Source organism: Hemiscyllium ocellatum, chromosome 21 (genome assembly GCF_020745735.1).
Source record: "Hemiscyllium ocellatum isolate sHemOce1 chromosome 21, sHemOce1.pat.X.cur, whole genome shotgun sequence".
NCBI classification, from domain to species: domain Eukaryota; kingdom Metazoa; phylum Chordata; class Chondrichthyes; order Orectolobiformes; family Hemiscylliidae; genus Hemiscyllium; species Hemiscyllium ocellatum.
In genome coordinates this window covers 48,595,751-48,615,125 of record NC_083421.1, presented here as the reverse complement: position 1 = coordinate 48,615,125, position 19,375 = coordinate 48,595,751, and the positions used below count along the sequence as shown (strand labels likewise).

Here is a 19,375-nt window from a genome sequence, read left to right as displayed (position 1 = left end):
TTTTGGAGAGAGATTGAAAAGGCAGAGGTGCCGAACTCATTACTGAAGACGGCTCAAATAAACAGCTTGGGAAGACATTTTTTTTTAAAAAACAGCCTGAATGGGTGTGACCAGCTCTCCAGATCCAGATTCTGGGTTTTGTTTCTTTCAGAAACATCAGTAACTGTTTGGGGTCTCAGAAAAGTTGGAAGCTTCAATGAATGATTCCTAACTGCTACTTTCTCAAGTTTCTCTTGATGTTGTTTCCTCCTGGATTAGAGATCTGCATGTGAGATTCTGTGCCTGAATTTACCTTTTTGCCAAGGGATGTACTTATGGGATGTTACTATATTGGAAGTTAATTAATAAAGGTATTGTATCTATTACTTGGTTAAGTTTTCCAATAGTTAAGTTGTTCTAAACACCTCTTTCTTTTGTTTGTGTATTAACTATAATGTTTAAATAAATTGTGTTTTGCTTATCTTGGAGTAATTTGACCAGTCACATCACATCTGGAACACTGCACTTCCCATCTACCTTCAAAATAAGAAAAAGTTATGGTCTAGACTACGGTCTTAAAGTATCTTGAGGGGGCGTGGTCTGGTCCATAAGAGCATCATTTAAAATCTTGTGTCAGCACTAACCTACAACCATTCTCTGAACAGCATCAAATTGTCCTACGTGACAAGATGCAGTAACTAGAATGGTGTGTTGCAAACTGGGCAGAGTTTAACATGTCTAGGAGTGGGGTGAGGATATTAAGACATGTAATATTTACTGTTCCCCTGGGAGAGTACAGGTTGCCACTGTTGCTGCCACCAGGTGGTTCAATCTTTATGCAAATAACCCATTAAATTCACTGATGAATTCCATTACTGCTAGCTTCCATCTGGCATTGGTAAAAATGCTGTATATTTTATGAGTATTGACACTCGAGTGTAGAAATTGCTGTTGACAGTAACAGTGGCTGAATCCCCAATATATTGGCATAATGTTTATTCAATTTGCTATTTTAAAAGAAATTGGCTAACGCAGCTTTTATAAAAGTCAGAAGAATATAACACAACCTTCAAATATTACCAATAATTTCTACTCCTCAGTCTATAATAAATGTCAAGTCTTCTTTGTTAATATATTCTTCGAAACAAAAACACACATCATCAGTTTTAAATGCTCTCATTTGCAGCATTATATATTCATCCAAAACACAGTGACATTCAATTTGAATTAATTAAAAAGCAGCTGTCACTGTAGCACTGCAGATCTCACTCTCCTCATCAAACGCAAGAGAGCAAGAGCACTTAAGTAGGAAACAGTGACGAAAGTGTGTGAGAGACGGAGAGGTGGTGTGAAATGTAAAGGAAAGGACACTGCTGCTGATGTGCAATCAGAAAATGATTTCATTTCACCTCCATGTTTTCCAATGGCTACAAATTCAGCATTTCTGAAAGTTTTCTTTGATTATATTAAAAATCCTTGGAAAATGGTTCACAAAGTATAATTTATCGATACCCAAGGAAGAGTTCTGCACATGAAAGCAAAGTTTGCCCCACAGATACTGAACGTATAATAGCTTCTTTATGTAGTTATCTCCAGTCCATGCACGGTATGTGTCTGCAAGCCTCATTGGCCTCTCTAAGTTTCAATCAGATCCCTCCCCTCATCCTTCTACACTCCACCCTGTTTTATTTTGCACTTCCAAGAACTCCACAATCTGATCTTTAATAATGGACACTAAAACCTTACCAATGATAGGGGTCAGGCTAATTTCCTGTCTCTGCCTCCCTCCCTTTTTAAACAAGAGTGTCACACTAACCAACTTCCAGTCCTTTGGGACCCTCCCTGAATCCACTGATTCCTGAAAGCTCACCACTCATGCCTCTACAATCTCCTTAGCTAACTCCTTCAGAACTCTGGGATGTAGTCCACCTAGTCCAGGTGATTTATCGACCTCCAGGCCATACAGCTTCCCCAGAACCTTCTCCTTAGTGATAGCCACAACACTCATCTCTGTTCCCTGACTCACCTAACGGTCCAGTATCTTCCATTCTGAAAATTGATGCAAAATACCTATTCTGCTCCTCTGCCATTTCTTTGTCCCCCATTACTAATTCCCTAACCTCATTCTCCAGCAGTCTGATATCCACACTAGCTCCTCTCTTTAATATATCTAAAAAAACTTTTCCAAACATTTTTGCTATTACTATCTAGCTTACTCACATGTCGTCTTCTTCCTCCCCACAGCTTTTTTTTTAAAAAGGGTTCCCTCTAATCTTCACCACATCATATGAGTTTTCTTTTGATTTTATGCCGTTATGGTTGCCTCATTCCCCCTTTAGTATGTTTATTTTTCCTTGCGATGAATTCCTGCTCTGCCTCTTGAATTACCCAGAAACCCCTGCCATTGTTGCTCCACTATCTTCCCTGCTAGGCTCACCTTCCAATCAACTCTGGCCATCTCCCATCTCACGTCCTTGTAGTTACTTTTACTCAGTTGTAATACCGTCAAACTTGATTCAACTGTCTCCCGCTCTAACAGCAGGAAGAATTCTATTATAAGATGGTTACTGCCCCTCAGGGTTCTCATTGTATTAGAGCCACAGTGACTGACCGCTTGAGTTACATGTTAACTTAATACCTTGTTACATGTCCTCAATACATCAGGACACTTTATCAGAGGTTCAAAAAGCAAATGGCATCAAGGAAAAGATCTTGTGCCAAAGGAAAAAGTCCTGCAGATATTCTGTATGGAATCAATATGATCATGCTTTTGTTTTGAATGGCAGATCATGTCAAGTTCATCAGATAGAATCATACAGCCCAGAAACAGACCCTTTGGTCCAACCGACCATCATCCTAAACTATACTAGTCCCACCTGCCTGCGCTTCACCCATATCCTCTAAATATTTCTTCTTCATGTACTTATCTAAAATGTCTTTTAAACATTGTAACTGTACCCACATTCACCACTCCCTCTGGAAGTTCACTCCACCCACAAAACCACTGTGTAGAAAAGTTACCCCTCATATCTTTTTAAATTCTTTCTCCTCTCACCTTAAGATATGCCTCCTCATCTTGAAATCCCCTACACTAGGGAAAAGACACCTGCCATTACCTCTATCTAGATCCCTCATTATTTTACAAACCTCGATAAAGTCAACTCTCAACGTCCTATGCTCAAAGGAAAAAAGTCCCATCCTACCCAGCCTCCCCTTGTAACTCAAACCCTCTATCCCAGCCACGTTCTGGTAAATCTTTTCTGAACTCTCTTTAATTTAATGATGTACTTTCTATAACAGGACAACCAAAATTGGGAACAGTACTGCAGAAGAAGCCTCACCAATGTCCTGTACAACCTCAACATAACATCCCAACTCCTGTACTCAAAAGGTCTGAGCAATGAATGCAAACATCTAAAATTGCTAGTGCCCACAATGTTCTGAGCAGGAATTAAGGGCAAGAAGTTGGAAAAAAGACAGAAATAAGGATCTGAAGTTTATATTGGACTTGCCTGATTCATCCATGAAATGATTTGCCATTTCCTATCACAGGCAGACTATCACAATTTTGATATGCACCAGTCAACATTCTGCCCACTCAGTTAACCTTTTTTAAAAACTTGGGCTTTCCATTATTTGCCCCCAGTTGTAGCTTAGTAACGTCTGCAAGATTGGACATTCCTCATGCTTTCAACTCCAGGCAAAGTGCATATTCCAAATCGAACCTCAACCCATGATATTTATTTATAATGTGGAAAGCAGGGGCTGTGGAACAGCATTCATCAACTCCTGCTAATCCTAACAACAAATAAGGAGAGCAATGCAGTTGATTTCATAAGTTTTGAAATGGTTGAGGTACATATGAAAGTTGGCTACCCTCACCTACTTCCAAAAGATGGAGGAAACAAGACCATTTACAGATAGGTCAGAGTGATTGCTTGCTCTGAAAATACATAACTTCCTCCAGGTGCAAACTGCGTTGTATGCAGTCGAATCAGTAACATACACTTGAAATGGAAATGACATCTGCACCTTATCATTTGCATTCAAATGGGAAATGCTCATGAAAGCATTACAAATTCAATGGATTAACTGAGATTGGAACTGCCATTAAATAGCTCTGAATCCAGACTTTAAAAAGGAAAAGATGTATTTACGCAGTGTCTTTCTCAATAGAAGGACATCTCATTCAAAATTACTCCACTGGCTGTAAGATAGCTCCTTTATTACGGCAGTGACTCTATCAATTTGTGCACAGATAGAAAGTGAGGACTGCAGATGCTGGAGATCAGAGTCGAGAGTGTGGTGCTGGAAAAGCACAGCAGGTCAGGTAGCATCTGAGGAGCAGGAGAATCGACATTTCAGGCACAAGCCCTTCATCAAGAATGCATTCCTGATGAAGGACTTATGCCCAAAACATCGATTCTCCTGCTCCTCGGAAGCTGCCTGACCCGCTATGCTTTTCCAGCATCAATCTGTGCACAGCTCAGCCTGGATGTTCAATCACATTTCCATCACCAAACCTCCCACCATCAATATCCCCCGGGGAGGTTTCCATTGACCAGAATTTGAACTAGCCATTTGAACTGGCTGCAGGAGCAGGTCAGAGGTGGGAAACTTGTAGCGAGTAACTCAATCTCCTAACTTCCCAAAGTCTGTATTCCATCTAAAGCAACACACCAAGAAATCTGATGGAATGCACCCCATCCTGGCTGGGTGTAGCTCGGTCAACACTCAGGACTTGACAGCATCCAGCTCTCCTTGATTAGCATCACATTGACAAAACAGATTCCCTCCACCACCAATGCTCAGTGGCAGCAGTATGCACCAGCTACAAGGTGCACAGCAGAAATTCACAATTCACCTGAGAGAGCACCTTCCAGACCCACAACCACTTCCACCCAGAAGGTCAAGAGCTGGGAACACCATCACCTGCAAGTTCCCTTCCAAGCCACTCACCATCCTGATTTGGAAAACAACTGCTGCTTCTCCATGTTCGCTGGATCGATATCCCGAAATTCCTTCCCTAACAGCATTGCAAGTCAACCTACAGCAAATGGACTGAAGCAGTTCACAGAGGCCGCTCACCACCACCTTTTCAAAGGCAACTAGGGACAGGCAATAACTGCTGGCCCAGTGACACTTATGTCCAAAGAATACCTTTTAGAAAAGCAAGTTCCCATAAACAGCAATCTGATAATGGCCAAATAAAATATCTTTGTTATCCTGATTAAGGGATTTCCAGGATACCAGGGCTAATTTCCCAGCTCTTCTTCAAAGTGTGATGTCATTTTCCATCAATGGGGTGACACCTTCAACAGAACAGCACTTCCAAGTGTTAGCCTTGTGTGTTCAAGTCAAACTTATAACTCAGAGGTCCTACTGAGAGACAGACTTACTGTTTCCCAAAGACTGATTGGTTGCAAGAGTCTACATGGAATACATTCTAATAAAAACATGCAATTCTTTTTGAGGGCAGGGATGTGACATAAACTGAATTCCACAAAGCCCCTCCCTTTTTGTTGGTAACCTGAATAATTTTGTTTGAAAAGTTTGATGTGTATTCCCAAATCCTCTTCAGTAGGAGGTCAATTTAAGTGGACAGTAGCAAGACTTTCATGGATTTAAATAAGGAAGATTGTTTATTCACTTCTAACACTACATCACACATCGTGCACCATGGAAAGTTATAACTGAAGAAGATAGTTCATTTTTATAATAATCAAAATCAGAGTAGAGTCAAACAATCAGAGAGATGTACAGCATGGAAACAGACCCTTTGGTCCAACCAATGCATGCCGACCATATATCCCAACCCAATATAGTCCCACCTGCCAGCACCCGGCCCATATCCCTCCAAACCGTTCCTATACATATATACCTATCCAAATGCCTTTTAAATGTTGCAATTGTACCAGCCTCCACCGCTTCCTCTGGCAGCTCATTCCATACATGTACCTCCCTCTGAGTGAAAAATTTGCCCCTTAGGTCTTTTTTATATCTTTCCCCCTCTCACCCTAAACCTATGCCCTCTAGTTCTGGACTCCCCCACCCCAAGGAAAAGACTTTGCCTATTTACCCTACCCATGCCCCTCAATTTTGTAAAACTCTATAAGGTCACCCCACTCAGCCTCCGACGCTCCATGGAAAACAGCTCCAGCCTGTTCAGCCCCTCCCTATAGCTCAAATCCTCCAACCCTGGCAACATCCTTGTAAATCGTTTCCGAACCCTTTCAAGTTTCACAACATCTTTCTGATAGGAAGGAGACCAGAATTGCATGCAATATTCCAACAGTGACCTAACCTTTGTCCTGTACAGCACAACATGACCTCCCAATGCCTGTACTCCATACTCTGATCAATAAAAGAAAGCATACCAAACACCTTCTTCACTGTCCTATCTACCTGTGACTCCACTTTCAAGGAGCTATGAACCTGCACTCCAAGGTCTCTTTGTTCAGCAACACTCCCTAGAACCTTACCATTAAGTGTATAAGTCCTGCTAAGATTTGCTTTCCCAAAATGCTGCACCTCGCATTTATCTGAATTAAACTCCATCTGCCACTTCTCAGCCCATTGGCCCATCTGGTTAAAATCCTGTTGTAATCGGAGGTTACTTCCTTTGCTATCCACTACACCTCCAATTTTGGTGTCATCTGCAAACTTACTAACTGTACCTCTTATGCTCACATCTAAATCATTTAAGTAAATGACAAAAAGTAGAGGACCCTGCACCAATCCTTGTGGCACTCCACTCATCACAGGCCTCCAGTCTGAAAAACAACCCTCCACCGCCACCCTTTGTCTTCTACCTTTAAGCCAGTTCTGTATCCAAATGGCTAGTTCTCCCTGTATGCCACGAGATCTAACCTTGCTAATCAGTCTCCCATGGGGAACCTTGTCGAATGCCTTACTGAAGTCCATATAGATCACATCTACCACTCTGCCCTCATCAATCCTGTTTGTTACTTCTTCAAAAAACTCGATCAAGTTTGTGAGGCATGATTTCCCACGCACAAAGCCATGTTGACTATCCCTAATCAGTCCTTGCTTTTCCAAATACATGTACATCCTGTCCCAGTTTACAGCTCCTCCAAAGAAGAGTCATACTGGACTCAAGATGTTAATTGCATTTTTCTCTCCACAGGCTCTGCCACTTCCTGCTTTTATTTCAGATTTCCAGCATCCATAGTATTTTGCTTTTAGTTAGCAGTTCATGTGCCTTCCAGCAAAAGAGAAAGGTTTTCTACTCTAGAATTGCAGCACAGTTACACTCAGATGGCTTGGGTCTGATCTTGATAAAAGGGCCTCTGCAGTTTAGGTAAAGACTGTTAAGCAAGGCAGATGGACCGGTCCAGATGGCTGCTGTACCTGAAGACCTAACTGAATTCAGAAGGTTATAGAAAAAGCCTGTGGTTGCCTTTTAAATGACTTTGAGCACTGCAAAACTTACAGTCAGGATGAGGCAGCCTTTCCTCGCAACTTTGGCATTACTGATGTTAATCTGCAGACTGCCAGACCTCTAGTGCAGGTTGGAATATAGTACTTCAGGATTAGAGAACAGTTTCATACACAGGGTCAAAGTCCACTGATATTGTATACAATGTTTTTTGGACCTCACTCATAAATAATTGATCCCAATATCTTAGTTCCTGGGCAATCTGGAGCCAGTGAGTCTCAGTCCATTGTCTTTGTCTCTTGGAGTAAGCTTCAACAATAGCAGGTATAAAAGTTCATACAGCAGTATCATTTAGACAGTCCCATACAATGGGGAGAGCCCACCCATTGTAATTCAATTTGGAACCTTCTAGAAGCTTGCTAGACTTTTGCTGTTTTATTTGTTGCCTCTCCTTAGCAGCCATCCTAATGCTTCATCCAAGTTCATTTAAAAGTAATGTAGTTTTTATAAACATTGTAAAATATTCATGCCTGTACTGACATATCAGAGTTTATAGACCAATTGTAACTTCATTGGTTTTAAGCTTTAGACAGGCTTCATTGCTGCCATCTTTAACTTCTCTGTATACATTAACCAATACACAGGTCGGACCAATTCACTTTAACTCCAGGTCTGTGATGAATTTTCAATATCATGTTTCGCACCTACGTCATCCCCAGTCAATGTCGTGTCAACAGTGATGGAGATAAAATAAACTGGTGCATACAGACTCTCCCATGGCATGTACACTACGGTGGGCACTTTGGTTTTGGGGAAGCACTCTCTGCTTAAGGAATGGTGTCTAGCAATAAACTGAAAATAAAAATGTTTGCAAATAATAATAATCCTTTTGTTCTCAACTCTCCCAACCAATTTCTTATCCATGAAACTAAGTCATATCCAACGAGAGCTGTAGAGGCTGGGTTGTTAAGTGCACGCAGGGCAGAGGCAGGTAATATTTAATGTATAGTGGGATCCGGGATAATGGAAATAAAACAGGAAAATGGAGTTGAACATACACTGATCAGCCATTGAAAGGCAGAGCAGACTCAATGGCCTACCATTACTGTAGATGTTGCCTTTTGCCCCAGTAAATGCACCTGAATTTTAGCGTGTATAACTCAGAAGGAACTTTGAAGTACACATCCACAGTATCCATAATCCTTCTTCTCCCTCTACCAACTTTGCACTAAAAATAAAGTGTCATCTAGCTCATTTGACAAGACCATGCCAACAACCTCTCATCAGCATATGTTTTTCCAATTGCTCACATCCCTGATGACAAATTCCTGGCAAATTCCTTGTACAAGAGGTCAAAGACCCACTAGGGTGCAGTTACTTGCTTTATCTCTCCATCATAACCTGCAAGCAGAGAACCATTTGTAACTTTGCAAGTGCTTCCTCCATTGCCACTGGGTCAACCTCCTGGGTAGCTCCTCATTAGAGCATGTGGGTGCAACTTCACCCCATGGATTACAGCAGCTCACTCAAGGTCAAGTTAAAGATGGGTAACAAATGCTGACCTTGCCCAGCAATGCACACATTCCATGAGTGAATAAAAAAAATCCCTTGACGATCTCCAAATTTCTGCAAACGCTACAAGATTGCAAGTGATTTTTTTTCATTGCCTTGTCAGTCTATCAGTTACAGCAATGTGAGGAACCAATCTGGCCCTACAGCATTCTCAAGTTTCCTTGCAGCTGCTCCCATCCCCACTGACAGAAGCAAAGAAGTGGGAATTCTGCTACACACCAGGGACATTATGTCAGTGCAGTTGGAGTATTCCAAGGAAATTAAGAATATGTTGCTGGCAGGGATTGGTTTTATTTTACAAAATGCAAGTAAATTTATCTTGAAAGTAATGATAGCTCATGATCTTGTTCTGACTTACACAGCATTATAAAAAGCATAAAATTATTTATGACGAAGAGCTGCCCATCCTGATCTGAACCAAACAGATGTTTGACAACTTGGTAGTCACAAAGAGATAGGACTGGCATTTATGTGTTTTTTGAGAACATCGGATATAGAGGTTTAGAGTCATACCACACAGAAACAAACCCTTTAGTCCAACTAGTCCACGCCAACCACATTCCCAAACTAAACCTGTCCCCCTTACCGGTACTTGGCCTATATCCATTTGTGAAATATTCCAAATGTCCTTTAAATGTTATAATTGGACCTGCACCCACCACTTTGAAATAGCTCTATGTAGGCCGGTTTCTTGTCTCTGAGCATTTACACGTGCAGAGTACACGGGCTCTGATCTGACCAGTTAGCTCTGAACCTGTCCCTAGAGTGAGGAGACTCTCTGAATCTCCTGCTTATCTCTGTCAGCCAGGGTTCCCAATTGGCCCAGGTTAACAGCCCCAATCACTCAGTGAATCAGATCCACCCGGCCCTCGTTCCAATCACTACACACTTCCTCTGGCACATCATTCCACACATGAAGCATTCTGGGTAAAAAAGGGTTGCCCCCCAGGTGCCTTTTAAAACTTTAGGGCATCTCCCACAAACTCTATTACAAAAAGAAAATCTCTCCTTCTTCCCTTTTTTCTTCTTTGCATTTTTTTTTACTATAAAAGTTCCAAAGAAATTAACTTAAAAATTTTCTGCTTCTACTATATATTACACATAAGAAAAGCCTGCAGCTGCAAGACCTACACCTCTCTCGTTCTCTCAGATCCAGTGAAGTTCTTTTAAAAGCTGGGGTGAAAGTGCAACTACTGCTAGGCACTGACCCAGAAATTCCCACAAAAAGCAATGTGATCATGACCAGATAATCAGATTTTTATAATGCTGAACAAGGTATAAATGCAGTTCAACTAGGATAACTCCTCTTTTCTTATTCAAAGAAGCTCCAGGAAATCTTTTACATGCCTGCAAACAAAACAGCTAAGACCCCAGTTTAACTTTATATCTAAAAAGACAGCATCACGATGGAATTTGCATGATACGGTTGTAAGACAGATTTCATACAATGCGCAGTGTACTGAGATTCAACACTGACCTAAACCGCCCTATTCTGAAATATACATATATAATCCATAAATGGCCACAAGAGGTTGCTAGTGCAATCTCCTTGTCTCAATAATCATGCTACAAAATGTTCAAAGCTTCATGCACTTCTTATACATCTGTTGCTTTTCGCTTGTTTACATGTCTATCTTAACCACTGGTTTCCTTTTCCCAAGAGGAGACCTTCTCCCTTGAAACAATTAAGCTGGCATTAAAGCGTTAAGATAAATAGGCAAAACTTCCACCTGGTTCCGATTCAACACCACCTGATATTTTCCCAATTTGTATCTAACATGTGTTTAACAAGAGTACACCTAACAATTTGTCATGTATGTTCTGCTGCTTCATTCCAAATAGGATGATAGAACAGAACACTGATGTGTTTTACCCCTGCTCATTTTCACTAAATCGGAGACTTCTCAGAATAAAACCAAGTTCCAATTGATGTATTATAAATCACTAACTATCACAATGAGTAGCTGCTGTCCCTCAAGTTCTGCCAAGTCAAATTTAATGTGTAGCATCTGCCATCCTCTAGCCACCAAAGGCAACTTCTCACTAAGCACTTTGTCAAGCTTATCCCGTAGTGTTGGCCAAGGGCTCTTGTGCTGTGGTGGTAGTATCCCTACTCTTGAATCAGGAAACCTGGGTTCAAGACCCACTTGGTCCAGAGATGTGTAATAACATTTCTGAACAGGTTGATGAGAAAATAGCTTTGATCACATGGTAACTGTGAACTGCACCTTTCAAGACTTAAAACTCTTGCTCCAAGTGTTTATCAACTGATGACCCAGTCTTGCAGATAAAAAGAAGCCTGATTTCTAACTCCAGTGTTAGCTGCTCATTTGTGATATAATTGTATACTCTTAATACTATGGGCTTCTAAGAGTTGTCCCAGTAAAACCATGTGCTGTGCCTGGCAACATTTCTACATGTGTAAAGAAAAATATATCCTTTTTGTTGGTCTGTAGTAATCTGAAGATGGCATTGCACAGCAATGATCTTCCAACCATCTGTATTTAATGTCATTCTAGAAGAAGATAAAATCAAAGTCGAGAGCTGCATTCAGGCTGCTATTAAAGTGAATTCTGGGGCCTTTGGATTCAAACTAACTGCCAGAGGCTTAGAATTGGTTTTGATTGCAAAACTAATACTGCACAAATATTAATAAGTCATCTAACTCCAAAAATCAAAGATTCTAGGCTTAATTTCACTCACTGGTACTGAGGCAAATGCAATCAGTCTGTCATCACCATTAGGCGAAAGTGAGGACTGCAAATGCTGAAGATTAGAGTCACGAGTGTGCTGCTGGAAATGCACAGCAGGTCAGGCAGCATCTGAGGATCAGGAAAACGGCATTTCAGGCCAAAGCCCTTCATTCCTCCTGTGCTTTTCCAGCACTACACTCTGGACTGTCATCACCATTATCCAAGAATGAGCGTTCATAGCGTCCACTATGGAGAGGCATCATATACCAGCTCAATCTTTTTGGACACATCATAACTGAACATAGAACATAAACAGCGCAGTATAAGCCCTTTAGTCCATGATATTCTGTTGACCTGTGGAACCAATCTGAAGCCCATCTATCCTACACTATTCCATTTTCATCTGTATGTTTATCCAATGACCATTTAAATGCCCTTAAATTTGGCGAGTCTACTACTGTTGCAGGCAGGGTGTTCCGCACCCCTACTACTCAGAGTAAAGAAACTACCTCTGACATCTATCCTACATCCATCACCCCTCAATTTAAAGCTTGGTCCCCTTGTATTAGCCTTCACCATTAGCCTACCATGGGGAACCATATCAAACGTGTTACTGAAATCCATATACACCACATTCATCCTATCGAACCTTGCGATTATGTTATACATTTTGATTAAATCACTTATCAACTATCTTCTCTCTAACGACAACAGCCTCAAGCCCCTCAGCCTTTCCTCATAAGACCTGCCTTCCATATCAGGCAACATCCTCTGATCGCCTCTGAACCCTTTCCAAAGCTTCCACATCCTTCCTATAATGTGGTGACCAGAACTATATGCAGTAGATCAAGTGCAGCCGTACCAGAGTTTTGAACAGCTGCAAAATGACCTTGTGACTCCAAATCTCAATCCCTCTATCAATTAAAGCTAGCATACTGTATGCCTTCTTAACAACCTTATCAACCTGGGTGGCAACTTCCAGGGACCTATATACTTGGACACCAATATCTCTCTGCTCATCCACACTGCCAAGAATCTTACCATTAGGCCAGTACTCTGCATTCTTGTTGCTCCTTCCAAAGTGAGTCATCCCACACTTTTCCACATTAAACTCCATTTGCCACCTCTCAGCCCAGCTCTGCAGCTTATCTATGTCTCTGTAACTCACAACATCCTTCAGCACTATCCACAACTCCACCGACCTTAGTGTCAACTACAATATACTAACCCATCCTTCTACACCCCCTTCCAGGTCTTATATTAAAAAATATGACAGACAGCAGTGGTCCAAACCAGATCCTTGTGGTACACTACTAGTAATTGAACTCCAAGATGAACATTTCCCATCAACCACCACCCTCTGGCTTCTTTCAGCTAGCCAATTTCCGATCTAAACCGCTAAATCGCCCTCAATCCCAGGTCTCCTTATTTTGTGCAATAGCCCACCATGGGTAACCTGATCAAATATGTTACTGAAATCCACATACACCACATCAACTGCCTTACCCTCATCTGCCTGTTTGGTAACCTTCTCAAAAGAACTCAATGAGCTTTGTGAGGCATGATCTACCCTTCACAAAACAGTGCTGACTATCCCTAATCAACTTATTCCTTTCTGGTTGATTATAAATCCTCTCTCTTTTCCAACACTTTACCCACAATTGTAGTAAGGCTCACAAGGTCTATATTTACCAGGGTTGTCTCTACTCCCCTTCTTGAACAAGGGGACAGCATTTGTTATCCGCCAGTCTTCTGGCATTATTCCTGTCGACAATGATAACAAAGATCAAAGCCAAAGGCTCTACAATCTCCTCCCTGGCTTCACAGAGAATCAGAGGATAAATCCCATCTGACTCAGGAGACTTAACTATTTTCATACTTACCAGAATTGCCAACACCTCCTTGTGAACCTCGATCCCATAATGTAAAAATATTGTGCCAACCTCCAAGTTACCTTTACAGCTTGACTGTTTTATCACTCTCCTTTGTCCAAAGCCATGGGACACCTTCCTCAAGAGTTTCTTCAACAGATGCAACAAGGCGTGTTAAATTTATTATGAATTTATTGTAGAAAGGAAAGGTCTTAACTCTGAAACACTAATGATGTGGGTATGTTGCTTGAATCTTACTCTGGGCCGCAAATAAGCTATCATTATCTGCCCTGTGAGCCTAATACTCAACAGAATTTTGAAATGTTTCACAGTTGACTGCCTTTGCTTGAACTTTATGCTTTTTCAAATACTGCAGCGCCTTCCTCCGCCTGCCATCGTGGATCTGCTGCACGTTCATAATCGCAATAACACTTGAATTCCTTGCAAAATTTGGCTCATTACCTCTTGAAAAATTCCAGGGGCTGAAGCAACACCAAATAGCAGCCTATGAAACTGAAAGAGACCCATGCGGGTATTAATAGTCAAATATGACTTTGACTGATCATCTAATTCAAGTTAAAGATAGGCATTTACTTGTCAGGTTTGACTTTGTAAAAGCTTTGACTTCCTGACAACAAAGCATCCAGATCGGAGGAAGGGTCACTCAACCCAAAATCTTATCTGATTTCTCTCCATAAATGCGGCCGGACCTGCTGAACTTTCCTGACAATTTGTTTTATTCCTGATTTTCAGCATCTGCAGTTCTTGCAGTTTTTATAGCATACAGATCTATTGGGCAATTTGTCAGGTGAATTACAATCTATTACCTGATTTGCAGTAACTACATAATGCCCATATAATGTTACACCACTTGCCTTTGGTATTGCAGGTTGCTCTTCTGAAAATCAAAAAGACCTAAAATCGGAAGATCTTTTTGAAAGTGGACACAAATGGTCCTGTAGACACACTGAGTAAAGGCAAAGTCGCCACAGTCTTACTAAACCATAGGGCATCTCTCTCTCAAATGAGAGCGCAGACTGGCGGTGGTTTAACCTCAGAGTCACCATGTTTCAGGCAAGGGAACAGGTTGAGGTGGTGTATCATTCTTGGTAACCTCAGTCTGTGCAGGAACTGAACCCATGCTGGGAGTGGCACGCTGCATCACAGAACAGCCATACAGTCAATTGAGCTAATCAGCCCCTGTGCGCACCAAGTATGGGCTCTTTGGAACAAAAGAATTTGCTTGGCCCAAATGGATATGAACAGACAAAAACTTATCTACAAGAATGCTCAGGACTTCAAGAAAACTTTATTTTTAGGTCTGTTCGCACTAAGCGAAGCTTTTTTCCCCAAAAGGACTTTTTCTCCAAATGGGCCCAAATGAATCATGGGTAAATGCCTCGAAAAACATCCTTTATCCAAAACAGTTGGTCACAAGGTTTTCGGATAAAGTTTTCCCAGCTGTTTACTATCAGAGTAATCCAATTCCTTTGCTCAACCTCTGTAATAATATTCTACATCCCAGTTCTTGTCCTATTTCCTCAATTCAAGGTCCGCAGTGAGATGTTCCTATTTGTAAATAGGCATAATTCCAGAATAAACATACATAAATAAATACTGTAATAGCATCCTCCTGTGGCCATATAGGAAGCAAGAGGATGCTATAACAATTCACTTCTCCTTCTGTGTCAGCCTTGATGTTGTACCCAAGGCCTATTGTGGGACTTGAACCAAAAACCTTGTGATAGAAGAGTAAGGGTGCTACCAGAGCAACAGCAGACACACGGCCAAAAATAAATATTGAAAAGGTGGTTCTCTAATGTCCAATTCGTCCAAACAGAAACCAGGCTCTCCATATGAATGTGCTACTTGAATTAAATGGCACATCAAAATGAATAAAATACACAGCCGCTGAAAGGTGGAACAATTGCAGCCACTTTGTTAGAAATGCCTACAGCCAATTTTTAAATGGGGATTTTAATGGAGGTTTGGATGAAAAGGGCAGTGGGAACATCTCTTCCAGTGTCAGTCACAGTGGGTCATAAAGGTTACACTATGACAGTGGAGGGGGTTAGAGGCTGCTGAGGAAAAGCACCACTGCAAGGACTTGGACAGACATTAAGAAAATCACCTCAGAAATCATGCATCAAGTTTATTTTAATTGGACACTGGCTGTTTATCAGATTGCAGGGAAGTACATAGTATGACCAGCAGGGGTCGGTGTGGTCTCTTATTTGATTATGTATAAATAACCTAGACTGGTATATGCGATATCATTTCAACATCTGCAAATTAAACAAATCTCAGACGTGCTGTCAACAGCCAGGAGGATAAAGGCCAACAGGATAAATGGCTCGTGTTCACAGCTGGCTCATTCTGCCCATCTGAAGGGGAGAGAGGTATCCACACATTGACTCCTTACCTCTGGTGTGGCAGACGTGACTCTCAAATTGGCCATCAGGCCATTCCTCTTGTACATGCTCCCCTTGCTGGTTGAGCAGTGTTTAGTTTTGTCTCAGCTGGTGGCAGCACGCGATAGATGGCCAAACCCTGCAAGAGAAAAGATAGTTCAGCCAAAATAGATTGGCAGCATTTGCATTACAGACACAGTCCTGCTGAGGCAGAAATAAATTATCTCCATGCTCCCTCATGGTTCATTCATGGGGATATTGGATTGGTTTACATCACAATGCAGTGTCTGCAAACAAAAATAATAAATCCTCAACACAGACCTACAAGGGCTGTTAAACAGTCCCTTATCTTGTTAGTTATTTTTAATTTGCTTCTTTTGGTCAACACTTTCTCAGCAAGGTACCCCAGCCATAGTGAATAAAGGCAACTCAAAGCCACAACAGCAGAATAATCAAGGGGGGAGACCAGTTCATGTAAAATACAATTTAAAACGCCATATACACAGTGCCAAATGTAGTAATGCTGTCTGTAGCTCAGCTCGTCAGCCTTTTACACATTACCATCTCCTCCTCATCTAAACCATGTGTGAACATCTGGAAATAACTGTATAAATGCTAGGTCTGGATATGTATTTTTAAGCAATGAGTTTAACAGGGAACACCTCCACTGCAGCTTATTACAAAGCACATCCAACTCAACTGTGTACACCGTTTCAGAAATCAAACATGACAGAAGGCACCACTAACATCTCCTGTTCTTCCATTTCAAAACAATGTTAGACTCTTATAGAAAGCTTTTCAAATGCTTGGAAGAATAGGTCTGTATTGGATATATCAGAAACACTACGATGTGACTGAAAGCACTGAGTTCTCTGTGCATTTTTGCAGCAACATATCATAACGGCTAATACAGACGTCAAAGTCTGCAATAACGTAAAGCCAGAAAATGTAAATTTGTGTTGCACGTTTAAATACTTTAATGTGTCATTTATACTTTGGTGTTAAGTATGCAACTATACTTTGGCCTGTTTTCTTTTTCTAGATAGTTGGAACAAAGAGTTGCTTTGAAGTTTTGGTTTTACAGTGCATACGAACTTTTACTTATTTCACAAGATCAAATATGGTTACAGATACGGAAAACCACTTGACCCTAATCACTTAATGCATCTAAAAGAACCAACAGACCATAATTAGTCCTGACAGTGTCCTGCACTTCTCACTTTTTCTTCTCCACGGAAAAATCTATTCCATATGGTGATCTCAGACCTGATCAATATGGATCAATATCTGTTGTAATTTTGCCTTTCACTAGCTTAAACTTCATCCTACATGGACTAAATCATTTATCATTTTGAAGGGGTGTATCTGATATAGGGAAGAGAGGGACACACAATGCATAAGCATTCTTACAACTGTTGGATGGAAGTGAATTAATATCAACAGCATATGGCCATGACCCTTAAGTGTTTTGTTATCATATTGTAATCAACCAGACTTCCTAGATTCCCTAGTCACTAGAGTAAAACATTCCAGTTGGAATTTGATATGTTCCAATTTTATTTCCTCTGAAAGCCAGCAGTCCCAAAGTTCTCAGTCTCAGTCCCAAATCTGGATCAACAGAATGTCTACATTGACCCATTTGATCTGTTTAACTGATGTACACTGCTCAGTTTCCGAATTTTTGCTTTGCAAAAACTTGCAAACCCTGATTACCAAAGCCCATGTGTCTCAGCAAACGGGCACAATTTGAAAAAAGCACCAAAAGCAATGCAAGCTGTGGAAACCTGGCACTTCGACTTGGCAATTTGTGGATGAGACCCGAATCCCTCCTGGAAAAAACTAACCTTAAGCCATCATAAGAAGATTGTGGAAAATAAGAACACAAATGGCATTGGACGTAACTCAGTCGTATTTCGAATGTCACAATCCTTTGCAATGGCTGGGCCAGTTGCAATACAAACGAGACAGAAAATAAATGGAAACTCCACAATGTACATCCATTCCCCATTGAGGAATCAAAAATAGTGCATGCTTGACAGCACTGTGGAACATTTGAGTTACCTTATCATCAGCTCTGTACGTTGAATTTTTCATAAAACTTTTCCCTAACTACCGTCTCCTTGCTCTATTGTGTGTCGGTCTTCACTGTTAAGGAGACAAGTAACTGAAAACCAGGGTGTAAAAAAGGAGAGGAACTCCAGACAATTACATTCACCAGGGAAACGCTATTCAGATAATTATTAGAACTAAAAGCTGAGAAGTGTCCAGATCCTGATGAAGTTCATTTCGAGGACTTGCTGCTGAGATGAGATTAGATTCTCTACAGTATGGAACTGACCCTTCAGCCCAAGTCGACACCAACCCTCCGAAGAGTAACCCACCCACACCCATACCCCTATCCTGTATTTACCCCTGGCTAATGCACCTATCACTATGGGCAATTTAGCATGGCTGATTTACCTAACCCACACATCTTTGGACTGTGGGATGAAAACCAGAGCACCCAGAGGAAATCCACACAGACTCGGGGAGAATGTGCAAACTCCACACAGACAGTTACCCCAAGTGAAAGACAAAGTTACAACAGATATTGATCCATATTGATCAGGTCTGAGATCACCATATGGAATAGATTTTTTCAGTGGAGAAGGAAAAGTGAGAAGTGCAGGAATTGCACCTGTGTCCCTGGCGCTGTGAGACAGCGGTGCTAACCAGTGAGCCACCATGATAGAAAAGATAGTAGATTCTGGAAAGGCATAAATCAGATTGGAAGATAACATGCTCAAGAAACTGGGTGGGGGATTGTTTGGATGGAAAGCTGAAAATACAAGCCATCTACCATTAATCATAGAGAAAATGCTTGAATCTTTCATTAAGGGATACTTAGAAAGCCTTGGTGCAATCAAGTAGATTCAACATGGCCTTGAGACAGGTAAATATGTTTTCTCACTTAATGGAACTTTTTTTTTGAGGGAGTAACAATTAATGTGGATGAAATGGAACCAATGCATATACTACACTTACAGTTCCAGAAGCTATTTGAGAAGCTGCCACTTTGAGGATTACAATGCTACACAAATGTCCACAATGTTTAGGGGGCAAAAGCTTAGATAGAGGGCAAACAGGGAGCAGGTATAAGGAAGTCACTTTTAGGTTAGCAAGTGCAGTGCCACAGGGACCAATGCTGGGGCCTTAATTATTGACACTTTACATCAATGAATTGGTTGATGGGACCAAATGTACGCTTGCTACACTTGTCAACGATACAAAGATATGTAGAAAAGTGAATTGTGAAGATGACAGAAGGAGTCTGCAAAGTGATATAGCCAGGTTAAGTGAGTGGGGAAACATTAGACAACTGGAATATAATATAAAAACTGTGAACTTGTCTCCTGTAGTAGGAAGAATACAGAAGTAGCATACTATTTCAATGGTGAGGAACTGCAGAAC

General features: G+C 41.1%; 1 protein-coding gene across 5 annotated transcripts in view; it reads right to left on the bottom strand.

Moving 5' to 3' along the window:
- Positions 1 to 19,375, bottom strand: part of LOC132825862 (ras-specific guanine nucleotide-releasing factor RalGPS1-like) — a 781,992-nt gene that overhangs the window by 602,141 nt on the left and 160,476 nt on the right. For all 5 annotated transcript variants that reach the window (XM_060841441.1, XM_060841437.1, XM_060841440.1 and 2 more), the window contains one exon: positions 15,937 to 16,064. In XM_060841441.1, coding sequence (XP_060697424.1) covers positions 15,937 to 15,993 — 57 coding nt within the window. In that variant the 5' untranslated portion in view covers positions 15,994 to 16,064. The remainder of the gene's footprint in view (positions 1 to 15,936; positions 16,065 to 19,375) is intronic.